Here is a 16,370-nt window from a genome sequence, read left to right as displayed (position 1 = left end):
TAGGAATTATCATGCACTTATTATAATTTTCTGGGATACTTTTTCGGTACGCATTTATACCGACTAGCAGAACCGGTATCTGCACTTTTCTTCCGAAAAATGACTTTCAGCATTCTTAATCACTTATCCTAATTATTAAAGCCTCTTAATAATTATTAGGGTCAATTATGGAATTATTTCCTAATTTAACATATTTAATTACTTAATTTCCTTAATTAACGGTGTGGGTTCTTACAAGTCTCACACTGGTTGCCTATACAACAAATGTGGAGTTTATAAGGTCTTGGGCACTCCCACCCTTTGAGCTAGCTTTTGGAGTTGTGACCTCAAGGTCCATAACAATGAGGCACCGTGAACGTCGGCCCCTTAAAGAGGGTGGCAATATTACGAGCGCCACATGGTTGCTTATACAATTAATGTGGGGTTTATAAGGTCTTGAAAATTCTCACCCTTTATGTTATCTTTTGGAGTGGTAACCTTAAGGTTCGTAACCGTGAAACACTTTAGTTTATCACTTTTTTCGAGCATTTAAATTTATGAATCAGCCAAACCAAAACTTAGCTTTGACCAAATGAAATTTTGTCCTTAACTAAAAATGAAAATTATGATTAATAGAAATGCTAACAACACACTGTTTGACATATTTTATCTAACGTACTCTTTACTATAGGTGAATTTCATGCATGTCTTATTAAAAAAAAGTGTAGGCTCAAGTTATTTAGTAAAACTCACATAAAATTCCTACAATAATAAAGAATGCGTTGAAAAGAGTATATTAGTAACGTTTCTCTCTTAGTTAACCCTGAAATACTTACTGATATATATGCAGTGAAGATGCTGTGACTCTAATCAATGGCAAGTAATCTTTGATGTTCTTTTCATCAGAGAAGAACGCAGGTAAAGAGTGTGTGCCGATGCTTGCAGCTTTCACTTAAACAAATATTCCAGTTCTCTTGATTTTACGTTAATTATTGCTTGATTGAAACCAATTTTAGATGACATTGCACACTAAAACATTTTCAATGTTATCTGTGGCACAACCTTAAATAATTTGGCTGGATGCTCCACCATCTGGCTCTTGCCTTTTCTATTGTTTACAATTGCATACGTATTCATATCTTTCCTGTGGCTGAGTAATTCTACCAAGTTCTTTTCAAGGGACATGCTCTCCCTAATATAAAAAAAATACATGAGTTAAGTTACTTTTTTAACCGAAATCAGATCAACATAATATTCATGGAACATAAGCAAAAACTGAATATAAATAGGGAACACACTGAGGTGAACTGTTGGTAAATTGACTTGTTCCAATTTCGAATTTCTTTTAAGTAAATTGAAAATTGGTTATGATCATCAAATACTGTTCTTCCAAAATGTTGAACTTGCTTAGGCATTGAAGGCTTACGATTTTCAATACTAAATTATCAAACATTTAATTAAATATTGATTAGTTTGAAAATAACCAATATAATATAATTGATAATTCATGATTTAACTTGTAGTGGTTAAGACTTTTGCTCAATGCTTGAAATAAATTGAGGACCCAAAATTCCCATTATTGATAGAATTGAGTAAAAGAAATTGCTTATGAACATCACAAATTGTTGACTTGGGTTGATTTATCTATGTATTCAGGTTTATGCCAAGTTTTTTTTTTTTTTTTTTGTATAATATAAACTGTTTTTAATCCCTTATGTATAAAGAAACGATTTCCTTCACACTTAAAGGAACAAGCTCCAAACAACTAAAATTTAAAACTACAAATTATGGAAACTGGCTAGAAAAAATCTCGCAATTTGCAAAAACAATTACATCAATTAGCACAAGATTTTTCTCTTAAAGCATTTGAAATAAGTTGAATGGTGGAAGGTGTAGTCCGGCAACAGCCTCCTATTATTTTAGCTCCCAAATCACGCCATCTGGTTGCATTGAGTCCAAAATCTTCATCGTGAAAACAATTAGATGGCTGTCAATTCAAACAAATAGGAAAACACACTTGATTAGCATATGAAAAACAGATTCATGGGCATGTGTGTATGTGTGTGTGAGAGAGAGAGTGAGAGAACCCTGACTTACCAGCCATTTCTTGGCTCTACCATCCCATACCTCCCCACTATTAGGATAGACGATGATTGCCTTTTTTGTCAACTGGAGGGATAAGATTATAAACTTTTCATTATCTGACAATGAACACAAATTCAAGTATTCAAACTAATGACATGAGAATTAAAAGTTACCAGCTTGAATTTGCAGATGAGATTATCCATAAAATGAGGGGGTGCACAGTTTATACCAACTGCATCTACTTTGTTACTCTTATTTATTACTTCAAGGCAGTCCTTGAAACTCTCTCCTGAGGGAGCATTCTCACCATCTACTGAGGTAAAACAGATCCAAGATGGGATTTGGACACTTTCCTCATCAAGCAATTCAACACAAGCCTGCAATACGATATTTTGATAATGAATACCAGAAAAGCTTCCCAGATTGTAGAATTGTAGAAGTTAGAATTGAATAGACAAAAATAAAAAAAAGTTCAGCTTCATAGTGAAAGAATTAGAAACAGAGCATTAGCAATCTTAGAAATGATTTTATAACTTAAAAACGTTAGGCTAACAATTCATAAAAAATCTTAATCATAGAAATAGCTTTCCCAGGTAGCTACACACTACCAAGACTTCTATTTCAATCAAGATGAATGACTACCTGGTCACTAGAAAGTCAACACAACTTTCCTTTTTGTATAAAAATATAAGTGTTTCATCTCAACATTACTGATAATACCTATGCTCAATAATTGAGAGGCTAAATGATTCATTGGGACGAATGTATAAGGAATTGCAGCAGGCAATGAAACAATTCAGAGATGATCAGGCTGGATATTTTCTAAGAATAACATAATAATCCCTAAACAGCTATATGCTTCTTCATTCTGCATCACTTAACCATTCTTCCATGGAAAACTTCAAAACTATGAAGAATTTTTACTTTGGGTCCACCTTAATTGATTGGAGAGTGAGATATAATCAAGGAATTCTTAAAGCACTAGCAAAATTGATATTAATGAATAATGCAGTATTGAGAGGAAAGATATTGTCACATGAAATCAAAGTTGTGCAAAGGACTAAGTTATGAATAGGTGAGATTAAATAATAAATAATTTGTACAAAAAAATTAATCATGGTTTGGGTGCTTTGTTTTCTTAGATACATGATTAGGTAGATTAATCATTATTAGCCTGCTGGTTTGGTGATCGTACCCTGTTTGTTTATTTTATCATAGGCTCCTGAAATCAACCTAAAACAGCAGGGTCATGGTTTGCGTGCTTTGCCTTTTTCTTCTCTAGGTCATTGCTAATTTCGGGTTGTTGCGCATACATTGACATTCTTGCGGGTTTTACAGATGAGATATTCCTCAAATTTAGGATCCAAAATGAATACATAATGCAGCATAAGAAAATTGGCATCTTATGTTTCCTGTGAACTATTACTAAATTCCACACTAAAGCTGGATCAGAATTTATTTTATGAACAAATTCCAAGACATAAAAGTAGTTTAAACAAGGAGAAAGAGATACCTAAGAATTATAGATTAGAACTGCATAGTACGAGGACAAAACATGAATGACAGTATTTTTCAATTTTGATTTCGATGCTTTTTTTATTATCAAGTTTCAAACATTTCATGTGTTTGGTGTTCCTTCGATTGCTATGATGCAGTCTTGAGGACTACATTGCTACAAGTACAACAGTGCCAAAGAGATTACACTACATGAAATTGAACAAAATTTACAAAATAAACAAAACTCATAGTGAGTATATTTCTAGGATTCTAAGAACCAAAACAGTAAGAGACATGATCAAATACTAATGGTTTTGACAAAAATATTGTGAGAGTAGTGGAAAAATTACAGGATAGAAGAATCCTAGTTTGACGGTGCTCCTAAGATTTAAAATATGGTCCAACAATGATATACATACTCTGTATTGGTTTGCATTAATTTTTGTTTAAGGTATTACTGTAAGGTATACTTCTCTATGAAACATGTTTATTGGCAATGGGAAGAAGAAAAAGAAAAAAAAGACCTGAGCTTCAAGTTTGTTTGGTATGGTCTCAAAAGCGAGCAAATCTGGACCAGCTTCAACAAGAATTTGCAATCTGCGGCGGTGAAAATCCTTCAACTTCTCCAAATTCACATCTGGTCCATAGCAGCCACTACAAGAAGATATTAACATGAAAAAGTCTGCAAACATACTGAAATACACAAAGCAGTTCCTCTGCAGGATTGACAGAATCAAATTGTCAAACTTTAAGTGTAGAAGCACCTGTATTCTGAGCCATCGGCAAGGTAAGCTCCATAGCTTCCAATGGAGGCCGCAACCAAAGCTCTCCTATATTTATTTCCAGGGTTTGTTTTAGCCAAATTCCAGAAACTGTCACGAGCTTCAACTGCCAATTTGACACTCCTCTCTAATAGCAATTCCCCTTCTTCAATGGACAGACCCTTGGACAAAAATCCAGGAAGGGTAGCCTATAATTATGGACAAAAAATTTATAAGAAAACGATAAAATTGCAAACACTGCATATATTAAGTTATTAACGTGTGAAAAATCAATGGTCCTGAACTTTTCTGCTCCAAAATATGTTTTCAACCTTGGAACAACAGCTTCAACTACCGGAAGCAATGAATGTAGAAAATCACAAGCAAATTCTTCATACGCTATGTTAATAGTAGGCAGCATAGAAAGTACTCCTATTGTTTATTCCAAATCCTGGGGTTCATACTAACTTATGAACCTCAAGAGTATGATTAAACCACAAGATTCCCTATACTCATGAATTTCATATTCACTTGATAGCGACAAGTGCATACATATTATTATCAGGTCCATTTGCAATTATTCATGTTGTGTATAGATCCATAGTATACACCTAGAACTAGATTACAAAATAAGCATGAGCAAACAAACCAAATTTAACTTATTAGGCACACATTTATCTAAATTTCATGGCAACTTCCAACATAACTATAGAGACATCACCAAGCAAAAGCTTTTGGAAATAAATCGCGGCATTGCTTCCCCATCATCATGGAAGAATATTCCTTGCCAACATAAACAGCCCCAAAACACAGACTTCCCTACAGCTTCAAATATTGGTCCAACGCAGAAAAATAAAAATAAAAAATAAAACCAAAAATTCACATGGCTGTGTGCAAAGTCCCAATTTTTTACCTGGTAAGATGAAGTAACCAATATATCTGCACCAGCCTCCAAATACTCCAAGTGAACCTTAAAGAAAAATAAAAATAAAAAAATCAAATCAAGATTCATCATCACATAAAAATGTAAAACAAAACCCAGGTTTATGAAGGGACCCAAAAAAGAAAAACCTGCTTGATAAGAAGTGGGTTTTTGATCAAACAGATAGCACTCCAAAGAGGGTCATTGATGAAAGCTCCATGCTTTTCGAGCTGTGTGGCGAATCCTCCATCTGTAACAGCACAACCACCTGCACTCTCGATCAGATCCTGCAACAATGGCTTCTTCTCGCTCTTCACGTTACACATCTTTTCTCTTCGACGACAACGTTTCTGTGCGGCGATGATTTCAACTGAATAGAAACAGAGCACGTTACAACGTCAGAGACAGTGCCCTATTAATGTCTCAGATGACATGGCGAGTTGTTGGGAGATGTTGGTAAGTGTGAATATGGACGAAATAGCATTCAGGTTCTTTTTCAAATGAATAAACAAAGTTGATATTGCCACTTATTATTATATTATCCATAAATTCCAAAATATTTGTTGCCTAAGATAATTATGTACGAATTTATTAAAAAAAATTGATCATACAAAATAAAATTGCATTTAATTATTTTTTATTAAAATATCATAAATTAATTATTGCGTTTGTTAATTTTTTTAGTTGAAATAAGACAAAAAAAAAAGAGTTGAATTTTGTTACTCAATTTTGAACTTTGACCCCAAAATAGAACCATATTATAAACTTTTCTCATTTCACACGACTTGGGGTTGAGTAGATTCAAAGTTAGGTACACAACCATGTTTCACGCCGTTTAACAAGAGACCTTTAAATAAAGAGAAAAAACATTATTTATATCTTGAACAAATAATTATGAGGTAATTGATTATCCAATAACAGTAGACATTAAAATGCCTCGGTCGAACCAAGTGTGGTGTTTCAGTTGGTAGTACGGGAATAGAATGGTGGGAGAGAATCTCGGTTCGAATCTCACTAACACCATCTGAAGAGGGGCATAAGTACTGTAATCATTGGACTCACACCCGAACTCTGAATTAGTTTCATAAGCAGCTCAAAGAGTCGAACTAGTGAAAATATCATAGGATTTTGATTTGCCTCAAAGAAGTAATTAGGATTACTTAAAAAAAATGCCTCGTTCGGTCGTGTTACTTTCATTAAAAAAAATACACATAGATTAAAATTTATTTGTTTCCAGCGCATTCTCTCTCCCAATTGGATTGGTCCGTCGCAATGGTTGAGTGATGCGATCGTAGCATCTTAAAAATTTCGCTGCCGAAGATACAAAAATACTGTGGATCCAATCACTTTTTTTAAAAAATAAAGATGGCACAATTTTTTGTGTTTCTGCAGATATGTTTTTCTCTAGCAATAGGAAAAAAACATACCTCAATAATTATTGGTAAAAATGAAATTTAGTTTGCGAAATTTGAGTCAGGAAACCGAGTTTGTTGCAAAAAGACATTGAGGGAGCGTTTAGTTGAGGAGAAATTTTTGAATATTAAGGAAACGTAATTGATAGGAAAATGGTTGGAAAGTGAGTTTGGTAAGAAAATATTAAAAAAGTTGTTTGGTTGAAAAAAAATTTACTGGACAAATTAAATAAGATTTATAAAGTTTATATTTGGTTTAGGATAAAATATAAATAGAAAAAAAAGTTGATTTTACGAAAATAACCCTGATTTTTTAAAAATCAACAAACTCTGGTTTTGTACTCAACGCTTGCTTTGCTGAGGAACTCAGCTTTGAGCTTCTCTGTTCTTGTCATAGCATTCATTTTTTCAACTTCTCCCTGCAACTCTGCTTCTCTCGGTGCAACAGCCTTGGTGGCCTCCACCTCCGCCACCTTTTCCCACATAGCTTTTTTCTTAGCAAGCTCAGAATTTGCCTCTGCTTGCCTCCTTTATTTCCTCCTTCATCAATTTTCGTTGCAGAGGTACGTTGGTCATATTATCAAGTAAACTGTTTAGCTTTAATAACCGCATCAATAAAAGTAAACTGTTTGTCTTTCTTCGCCGACGAGGGTAAGTTGGTCTATATTTAGTTGTCCATCTTGCATTTAGCCGGTTAACAACAAAATACCACCTTCAATATGTCTTTTGTAACAGTAACTTTTCCTTGCTTTTTACAAACATTTCGAAAAAGCTATGCAAATAAAAGAGATGAGAAAATACTTAAAAACTCTATACCAAACATGGACATCACTCTTCCCCACACTCAGATGCATAGGAAATTTTTTGAAAATCCTCAACCAAACACTACCTGAGAAAATTATTGGAGAAATATTTGTCCTTTTAAATAATATAATTTGTGTCATTTCACTCTCTTCTTCTTGATTTATCTCTTTCTCTCACTTAAAGTTATACAATTTTACACCATTTAAAATAATACATATTTTTCCTTAAAATTATTTATAACTTTAAGTTGTTAAGAGTGCATTTAAGAAGAACTTGATTTTCTTAAACCAAAAATCAGATTTGATAACTTAAAATTCAAGGATTAGAGAACTTGACATACAGTTTTTATACAGGTTCACGCCAAATCACGCGAGCTATGTCCAAATTCTTAGCAATGATAATGATTTTTCGTTTAAGAAAATCACGTGAGCCATGTCCCGTCATGTTACGCTGTTTGAAATTGAGGCAGAAGTTTGATGTGGTATACTTACAAGCAAAAATTTCTAAATTGAATAAAATCTCAATTAATCGGAAACCGAAAAGACGTTTAAAAATAAAGTAGCAATCACGGTCCCTGTTCCCCTTGCTAAACGTTTATGCAAGAATTGTGTAAGTATATGTAATCACAAGTAATATAGGATCTTTAAGTTTTAATTATTATTCCTATAATAATCTTTTGGCGAAAAGTTCAAAGGCATAAAGTGCAATTGCTTAAAATTGAATTTCTAAATAATAAAAATAAACACAAAACTACTCTGAAATAGCACTGAGTACGATACTATTTTTATTTTAGAATTTTCTGAATCAATTTCTTGAGCTAAAGGATAAAAAACAGTAGGAAATCAATTTAAGAAATGTTTTGTCTAAGATTTGATGTAAAAACTTTTTATAAAAAAAATTGTAAAAACAGAAAGAAGAGTAAATTCTAAATCAGAGAAAAAAAGAAATGAGTTGGAGAAAATCTTTAGAAAAATAGATTTGGTGAAAATTCTAAATTGTAATTAGCATTGGAAGAAATGCTAATTACATATTGCTTGATTTTAATTCCCAGTTAACGGATCACTTTTGTTAATTTTAATCTCTTAAAATCATTTTATCCACAACCTTCATTCACACATGTATGTGCTAAATGCAGTGAGGATTCTTATATTTCAAGTCTAAAGTTACATGGTGGCTGCCCTCATCTCTAAGTGACAGCCCTTGAAAGATATCTCATTCAAGCCTATGTGCTTAATGCATTTTCCAGAATTAGTCACCTCTCGATAACTACTTTCTAATACAACATCTAACATCAGACCTCAATGCAAAATGTTTAAATAACAAGCATGGCATTAAACAACTGAGAATTAAAATTGAACAACAGTAGTTAGCAAGAATTCAACACTGAGGTTCGGGTAATCTAGACCCAACCTTTAAAGGTTTAGCTCATACCCATAAGGGTTGAGCTACAAAACAGCAAACGAAAATTAAAAGAAAATTACAACTCAACTAGAAATTACTATGCATAAGCTATAACCACAAATAGCTCTGCTATAGTGCTCAGAAAAAATAAAATCAGACTTCTCAGAAAAAAAATTCTCAACAAGAATAAAAAGAGGAAGAAGAAAACTCCCTACAGTGACATTCTTCCTTCTTTTATATCTGCTTCTTTTGCATGTGAAAGCCTTGTGACCCTTGCATCAACTGGCACGTGCTACACGCTCCTCCCAATCGTGTGATTCCCTTGCAAAGGTAGCAACCATACTCAAAAAAATGCTTCAGCTAACAATCCTAACAAACTCTAGCTCACTCAATCAGTTATGGGTAGTGTTTGGCATTTTTCTTTTTCTTTTTAAAGGAAAATGGAGATCTGTAGTTAAGAGATGGTTAGGGTTTGAAGAGGGCTTGACGAAGAGAAATAGGACCTCAAATATGATACCCTTCTCTCACCCTTTTTCTTTTCTTTTATGCTTCTGCCTTCCCCAAATCGCAATTTTTCCAATATTGCCCTCCACATTGTTATTTTGGGCTGATTTTTGATTTGCAATTTAAGGCCCACTTCAGCTCATCTTTTTCTTTACCTTGGGAAATCAATTTTTAACCTTGATTTGTTAGCCTGTATTGTCAAAATAGAATCTATTACTTCAACATATCCACATATAAGCTTTAATGTAAATAGGGTTAAAAATAACACAATGTATTCTTTTTTCTACATTTTATTGTCAGCAATTATGTGTTTTAAGTCACATTTTATGAACTTATCAGTCCTCTTAGCAAAACCTACACGCACTACTAAAGTGACGAAGCAATTGAAGATAACCGTAGGTCCGTAGCAAAAGAAAACGATAATTTGACACTAGGAATATAAATAGGCTCGACTGGACTTTGGTTTAAATAAGTGTAAAATATTTTAGGCATAGCCTAGTCTGTTAGTCTTGTGTAGATTCAAATTATAAATCTAATCTAACCTATACTTAAAAAAAAATTGACCTAGGCATATTAGCGTGTTTAAGCCTATTAGACATTTAATAATTAAAAAAAAAATTAATATTATTTTATTATTCAAAATCATTAAAATAATTTTATGTATTGTATTTAAAATAAATAATATGATATTGGTAGGCTTATACGTTTATAGGCCCGACATGTAAAAGAAAGTATACGACATGCTTTCTAAATAGGTTTTTTTAAAAGTATGAGTCTATTCTATTTGACTATATACAATAAGTCAAGTCTGACCTAAGTTAGCCTGGGCCGTAAGTCCCTGTTAGGTTGTCTGCCTCATTTACACCCTTATTAACAACTGTATAAATACGAGTCACCTTAAATTAGTGCACGCTGCCAATGATGAGTTGATTGTAATAATTTTTTTTGGATGTGAATCTTCTTATGTTAAAAAATATAACATGGTCGTATAAGGAATCATAACTATATAAAAGTGGATTAATTGTAAAAAAAAGAGAAAAAATATTAAAATAGGTAGTTATAAAATTATCATTGTTGATTTACCTTTATATGATTGTGATTTTTTCATATAACCATATCATATTTTTTTAACATGAGGGGATCTATTTCCTAACTTTTTAATAATTTAATTTTGACACTTATTTTTATAAAATATTTAAAAAATTATATAGAATCGATTAGTTCAAGAGTATATGAGAAACTTAGCACCACACATTTTTGCTTATCACCATCTCTTTTTCATAGATTTTATTTTTTTATTTTTTGTTTTTTTAATTTTAATTTTTTTACTGTATGCAGATATATACTCTTATTTGATACTTCCTTTTGATATTTTCTTATTATCAGTATCTTGTTTTGATCTAAATGTGTGTTCTTAGTCCGCAGAATCCTTTGGTTTAGTATTGTTGCTGAGTACAGCAATGTTTTAAATCTGGGAATTAGGAGCATAGTATGCTTGGACTGAGGAATATACATGCTGAGAAGGAATCTTCAAATTCAGGGGAGATATCTCAAACCTTTGAAAAAATAGAATTTTTTTTTTTTACTTTTTAGTTTTCTGTTCTACTGGTACAGGTGTCTCTGAATGTTTTTCCAAAATAGCATGAGCTTAATTGGTTAATAAATGTGAATAAACTCTAGGAGGCACAAGTAAAACTGTGAGAATTCAAAATAATTTTTTATGTCATGACATTGCATTGAGTATTATCTAGAGAATATGACTGCTCCTTTGTGTGATTTTCTTTTTGAGAAATTTTAGATAAAGCTTTAATGTGGAAATTAGGAATTAGATTCTAGCTTGAAGCCACAGCCTGTGAGGTTTGAGCCTATATAGTTAATTTTTTTTAGAGGCCTCACTGTAGTGATACTCTAAAACTTGATCTGTTTCTCTGTGATGCATGCACAAGTTGAAATGATAAAGACATTTTTGTTCTTGTTAACCACTTGGCCAAATAGCCCACCTGAAAAGAATATATATATATATATATATATATATATATATATATATATATATCTATTTTCCATTGCTAGCCCCTTTGAGCCTTAGACTGATTTTTGTTCAATTTCCTATAAATTACTTAGCTTATATTCCTGTTGACTCACCCTTAAATGAGATTGAAATACTGATCAAAGAAAATTTAAAGTGAAGTGCTCCATTGAAAGTTAAGTGATAAAAAGGAAAATGTACCTCAAAGGAAAAATAAATCTGTCTGAGAAGAAGATGTGCAAAAGAAAAAAAAAAAGAAATTGTGAAAGAAAAATTCTGCTTGAATTGAAAAGGTGGAAAAAGGAATAAAAATCTTGAATTAAAAGGAAGAAGTAGTGAAATATTGTTTGAGAGTTGACTGAGCCTTGAATTGACTTAAATGTGTTTCAATCTCACACAATAAAATTAGCTACTTTCCAAATATTCATACCCCTAAACCAGGTCACATTACAACCCTGAAAAGACCTTTTTATCAATTTTTGCATGTTATCTATGTTCCTTGTCTTTAGGAACTTGAGAATAAGATCAAGCCTATGGTAGTGCTATTACACTAATGGAAACACTTGAGTGATGAGTGCATTGTTTATCTTAGTGAGGGGTATTCAAGTTAGATTCTAATTTCCTTTTTGAAACTGAAAAGTCTTGTGTGAAATTCTAAACACTGAAAACCATTCATGCATAGCATAGTACTCTCATGGGCTTCTGCTCTAAATTATTTGTTTTGATGTAATGTTATGCTTGAATTTTATATGTCTCTTTTCACAAGGTTACGTTCTTGCTTCATAGTGTTTATTCTAATTTATTGCTTAGGACAACAATGTCTAAATCTTGGAATTGTTTGATGAGTCTCCAAATTATTATATATTAAAGGTTAATAAGAGCATGAAATTGATTTAAAAGTAATTAAAAGTTATGAGAATTATAATTAAATTGTTATTTTATTCTCAATAATATTCTCATAAGATTTCTGATATTTTGCAGTAATTTCAGCTCAATAAAGAGATAAATTGGAGATATCAAGTAGAGTTGCTTTGGATTTCTGAATTATTCAAGATCTTATCAAATCTTTGTTGAATATTTTAAGGAAAATTTTCCATTAAATAAAAAAGAGAAGATTTGAAGGATTGAATCAAAGATATGATTAGAGATTCTACTGAAGATTCTATGAAGATTCAATCAAGATTTCTAAGCAAGGCATAAGCTCTATAAATAGAGACTCAAACCTCACAGACAAACAATCTTTGGCTAGGGAGAATTCTTGGAGGCTCACACTGGAGATCAGGATTCCGACGGAGTTGAAGAACGAAGATCATTGATCCTTCTTCTTCTTCTTCTTTATTGCTTTTATGAATTCTTTTAATTTGTTAAAGCCAGATATGTCTGGCTAATTTCTTTTTTGTAGTTGGGATCACAGACCCGATGTGAATCCTTTATATTTTCTTTATTGTTTTTATAATTTAATTAGTTAGTTTGTTTTATTCTACCTGTGTTAATTTTTTCATATCCTGTTTAGAACTGATTACTCTAAATTATAGGGCTTTGAGGGTTAGGGCTCACAATAGACATATTGAGGTTTTAATCTGGACAAGGGTAGGATAACAATTTATGCATGACCTAGACATAGGCTTACATAGATTGCAGACTCATAATTAATTGGCTTAATGCTTGATTCAAGAGGAATTACTAAAACATTAGGATTTTAATTGGGTTAAAGGGTTGAAATCACTAAGACATTAGGGTTCAACTATTTTATAGAGAAATAATGAATTGTCTGAGCAAACCAATTAATTAATTATAAAATACAATATAGGAATATAAGGGAGGATCGGAGGTGAAGTGCATCCTGGCTACATCCTTTTTACAAATTTCTATCAATATTTTCTTACGTTCTTGATCTTTTCTTGCATGCGTTGGAAATTAATTGATTTTAATTTTCTATTTTGAAATATTATTTTTTTAAATTCTGTTTTTAAATTATAAACACTCAATTACTTTCACAAATCAAACCAATTTTATTTTCCAACTTAAGGAGAATAGTTAAATTAGTACTTGGTGCATTAATCTTCGTGGGAACGATACTTTACTTATCACTTTATTACTTGAACGGTATACTTGTCGATTTCGCAACAGAAGCCCGAATGGGGATTAATTTTTATGCAAATTCACAAGAAGATCAAGTAATTGTTTGGGGTAAAAAAAACAAATACAAGTGTATCAAAAAAAATAAAAATACAAGGAAACTTGAGTAACAAGTATGACAGACAAATGAGAGAGACGCAAATTTTTTATTTTTATTTTTTTAATATCAGATAACTGAAGTCAAAGTAAACCAACCACCAATGAACCTTTTTTTTTATTTAGCAATATTCTTTTCTTTTCTTTCTGCCAGTGAGCTTAAAGCTTAACGATCTCAGGAATATGAACAGGGTAGCGATTAATGCAATCTTCCCAAGGCCCATCAAGAGGGGTCATAATGGTTCTGTTGCACTTCCAAACGGCACTGTTGCATTTAAAACCGCTACCAAAAGCTATCTGCCATATTCTGTCACCTCTCTTCATTCTTCCCTTTGATTCAATGTAGTTCAATTCATACCAAAGCGAAGAAGAAGAGGTGTTCCCGAACCTGTGCAGGGTCATCCTTGAAGCTTCAACGTGTTCAGCGGAGAGCTGAAGATTCTTCTGCAACTCATCAATCACAGCACGCCCACCAGCATGGATGCAGAAGTGCTCGAAGGCTTGTTTGAAGTCAGGGATGTATGGCTTCCATTTGGGGTTGAAGATTTTCCTTCCAATGAGGGTTAGAAGGAAGAGTAGCTGCTCCGAAGCTGGAAGAACAAGAGGACCAATGGTTGTTATATTCGATTTCAATGCTTCTCCTGCTATGGCCATGAGGTCCTTCGACAGTGAAATCCCCACCTTCCCTTCTTTGTCTTCCTCTTCGTACACACAATGGTACGCTTTGTCATTACCACCTATTACATATAATTAAAATATATTAGATATATAATAAAAATTATTTACGTATCTTCACTTAAAATTAAGTTTTTTAAATTTTTAAAAGAATTAATTATTGACATAACATTAGAGCCTCTATGTTATGATAATAAACCAAGTGATTAAAATTCAATTCTTATTACCTCATTCTAACAATAAAAAAGAGAGTTGAATTTCGACACAAAATAATATGTGACTAGAGGCGAAAGCAAATAACTCGTCAACATATTAAAAATGTACTTTTTTTTTAATTATATTCCCTATAGATATAAAAGGTTTCAAATAAAGAATAAAGAGAGCTAAAAAAATGTTCAATTAATATTTAAAAATATAAAATAAAAACATAAAAACCAACCCAACGAATCAATTCTGTTTTGACCCTTACTTATATAGGATGAGTTTTAATGGATTCACGGGTCATGAATCTCAACCGAACCCATGGTGTTTTAGACAAGTCAACCCGAATGATTGGATCTATATTGCCAAGTTGGCATTTTAGCGCAATAAAGAGCTTTTGTATTAAAGAATAATGAATTAGATATAGTATTTGAAAAATATTACTATCATTTTACATGATATAGTTATCTCATTTCAAAAATAGCACTCTTTATTATTTCTTTTTCTTTTTTGCTTTTTAATGATGGACTCTCTATAGTATGAGAGAACTATTCTCATGTAACATAAGACTAATATTCTCCCGTATTAACATGTTAGAGATGTAATTAAATGATTTATGTGTTGATTAACCAAAAAAAAAAAAGATTTATGTGTTTTCATCAAATAATTAAATTTTGGGAGAATTGCATTGGTGACGGCACCTTTATGGGTTCGAACCACGTGGACCAATCTGTACTTAGCTCGGCAACGTTCCGATTTTCTGTTTGATAAGAGAATAGCAGCACCACCCATTCTGAATAAACAGTTTGGAACAAGCATGGCTCTCTCTTTGCCTTGGTAATAGTTAGGGGTGATGATCTCTGTGCTCACAACCACAGCATTTGAGTTTGGGTGAACTTGAAGAAGATCTCGAGCTAAGTCAATGGAGATGAGACCTGCACTGCAACCCATCCCTGAGAGGTTAAAGCTCATGATGTTGCTTCTGAGCTTGTACTTGTTTATCACCATAGCAGACAAAGAAGGTGTTGGTGAGAAGAGGCTACAATTCACTATAAGAATGTCTATGTCCTTAGGCTTAAGCCCTGTTTTCTCGAACAAGGAATCCATGGCTGAGGATATAACAAGCTCAGCTTCACCTCTTGCAGCTTCCATGGTTGGTTTAGGTGGTATGTAATGGATTGCAGGAGGCAAGCTTGTTTCTTCTCCAAGACCAGACCTTTCAAGAATCCTCATTTGAAACTCCACACTCTTTGGGTTGTTCTTGAGTATGAGCCTTGAATGTTCCATGAAAGTAGCAAAAGGGACACGGCAAGCCACGGGTGGCTTGAAGCATGCATAATCAACAAGGTAGATTGTGCGTGGCTTTGACATGAAGTAGAAAGTGGCTATGAAAATGATGAGGAAAGAAGAGCAAAGGATTTGGACAATATCAAAGTGAAGAGACCTCCTCCAAAGGTTGAGAATTTCATCAGGCCCTAAACGTATTAACTCTATGAAGATGGAAGCCATGATGGGTATGAGTGTGAGGGTGATAATGTTGTTAACAAAGTATTGGTACCCAAGTTTCACATACTTGAGCTTCACGGAGTTTGAGAAATCGGGCATGATTTGAGGCATCTTAGCACTTTTGAGGAATCAAGATAGGTACAAGGTGAGGTTTTAAAGACTAGAGGGGACCTATGCAATGAAGGGGGCAGATGAGGGGATTAAATGAAAGACATTAAATCACTCAACGCTCATTTAACTTGGTATTAATTTTCATAACTTCCCCTTCCTCTTCTAACTAAACCTTGACACCCTTTTTCACCGGTAAAATCCTTGTTTACTATTTATGGTACTCATGTTCCTTAGCATAATTAAAATGTACC

General features: G+C 32.8%; 2 protein-coding genes across 3 annotated transcripts; both read right to left on the bottom strand.

Annotated features, from left to right (window-relative positions):
* Positions 1–1,683: 1,683 nt before the first annotated feature.
* LOC133304624 (homocysteine S-methyltransferase 1) lies at positions 1,684–5,695 on the bottom strand. 2 transcript variants are annotated; one of them, XM_061504668.1, is made up of 7 exons: positions 5,394–5,695; positions 5,236–5,292; positions 4,326–4,531; positions 4,086–4,215; positions 2,298–2,441; positions 2,077–2,148; positions 1,684–1,966 (listed from the first exon to the last, which is right to left on the bottom strand). In XM_061504668.1, the coding sequence occupies exons 1-7, from the start codon at positions 5,568–5,570 to the stop codon at positions 1,814–1,816; spliced, it is 939 nt and encodes a 312-aa protein (XP_061360652.1). In that variant the 5' UTR covers positions 5,571–5,695; the 3' UTR covers positions 1,684–1,813. The 2 variants fall into 2 exon arrangements, with proteins under 2 accessions (XP_061360652.1, XP_061360651.1); XM_061504667.1 differs by having other exon boundaries at positions 1,685–1,966; positions 2,238–2,441.
* Positions 5,696–13,730: 8,035 nt separating this feature from the next.
* LOC133304617 (3-ketoacyl-CoA synthase 6-like) lies at positions 13,731–16,119 on the bottom strand. Its single transcript, XM_061504661.1, has 2 exons — positions 15,204–16,119; positions 13,731–14,363 (listed from the first exon to the last, which is right to left on the bottom strand). The coding sequence occupies exons 1-2, from the start codon at positions 16,117–16,119 to the stop codon at positions 13,786–13,788; spliced, it is 1,494 nt and encodes a 497-aa protein (XP_061360645.1). The 3' UTR covers positions 13,731–13,785.
* Positions 16,120–16,370: the final 251 nt, after the last annotated feature.

This window comes from Gastrolobium bilobum, unplaced genomic scaffold (assembly GCF_033153095.1).
Source record: "Gastrolobium bilobum isolate Gb01-03AN ecotype WA unplaced genomic scaffold, APGP_CSIRO_Gbil_v1 utg66911, whole genome shotgun sequence".
Lineage (NCBI taxonomy): Eukaryota > Viridiplantae > Streptophyta > Magnoliopsida > Fabales > Fabaceae > Gastrolobium > Gastrolobium bilobum.
This window is presented reverse-complemented; position numbering and strand designations above follow the sequence as displayed.

Coding starts and splice junctions, on each gene's coding strand:
- LOC133304624 (XM_061504667.1), bottom strand. CDS start 5,570: ATGTGTAACGTGAAGAGCGAGAAGAAGCCATTGTTGCAGGATCTGATC. Junction 2,442..4,085: donor CAAACAAACTTGAAGCTCAG/GTCTTTTTTTTC, acceptor ATCGTATTGCAG/GCTTGTGTTGAATTGCTTGA. Junction 2,149..2,237: donor TCATCTGCAAATTCAAGCTG/GTAACTTTTAAT, acceptor TTATCCCTCCAG/TTGACAAAAAAGGCAATCAT.
- LOC133304617 (XM_061504661.1), bottom strand. CDS start 16,119: ATGCCTCAAATCATGCCCGATTTCTCAAACTCCGTGAAGCTCAAGTAT. Junction 14,364..15,203: donor CGTGGTTCGAACCCATAAAG/GTGCCGTCACCA, acceptor TATATGTAATAG/GTGGTAATGACAAAGCGTAC.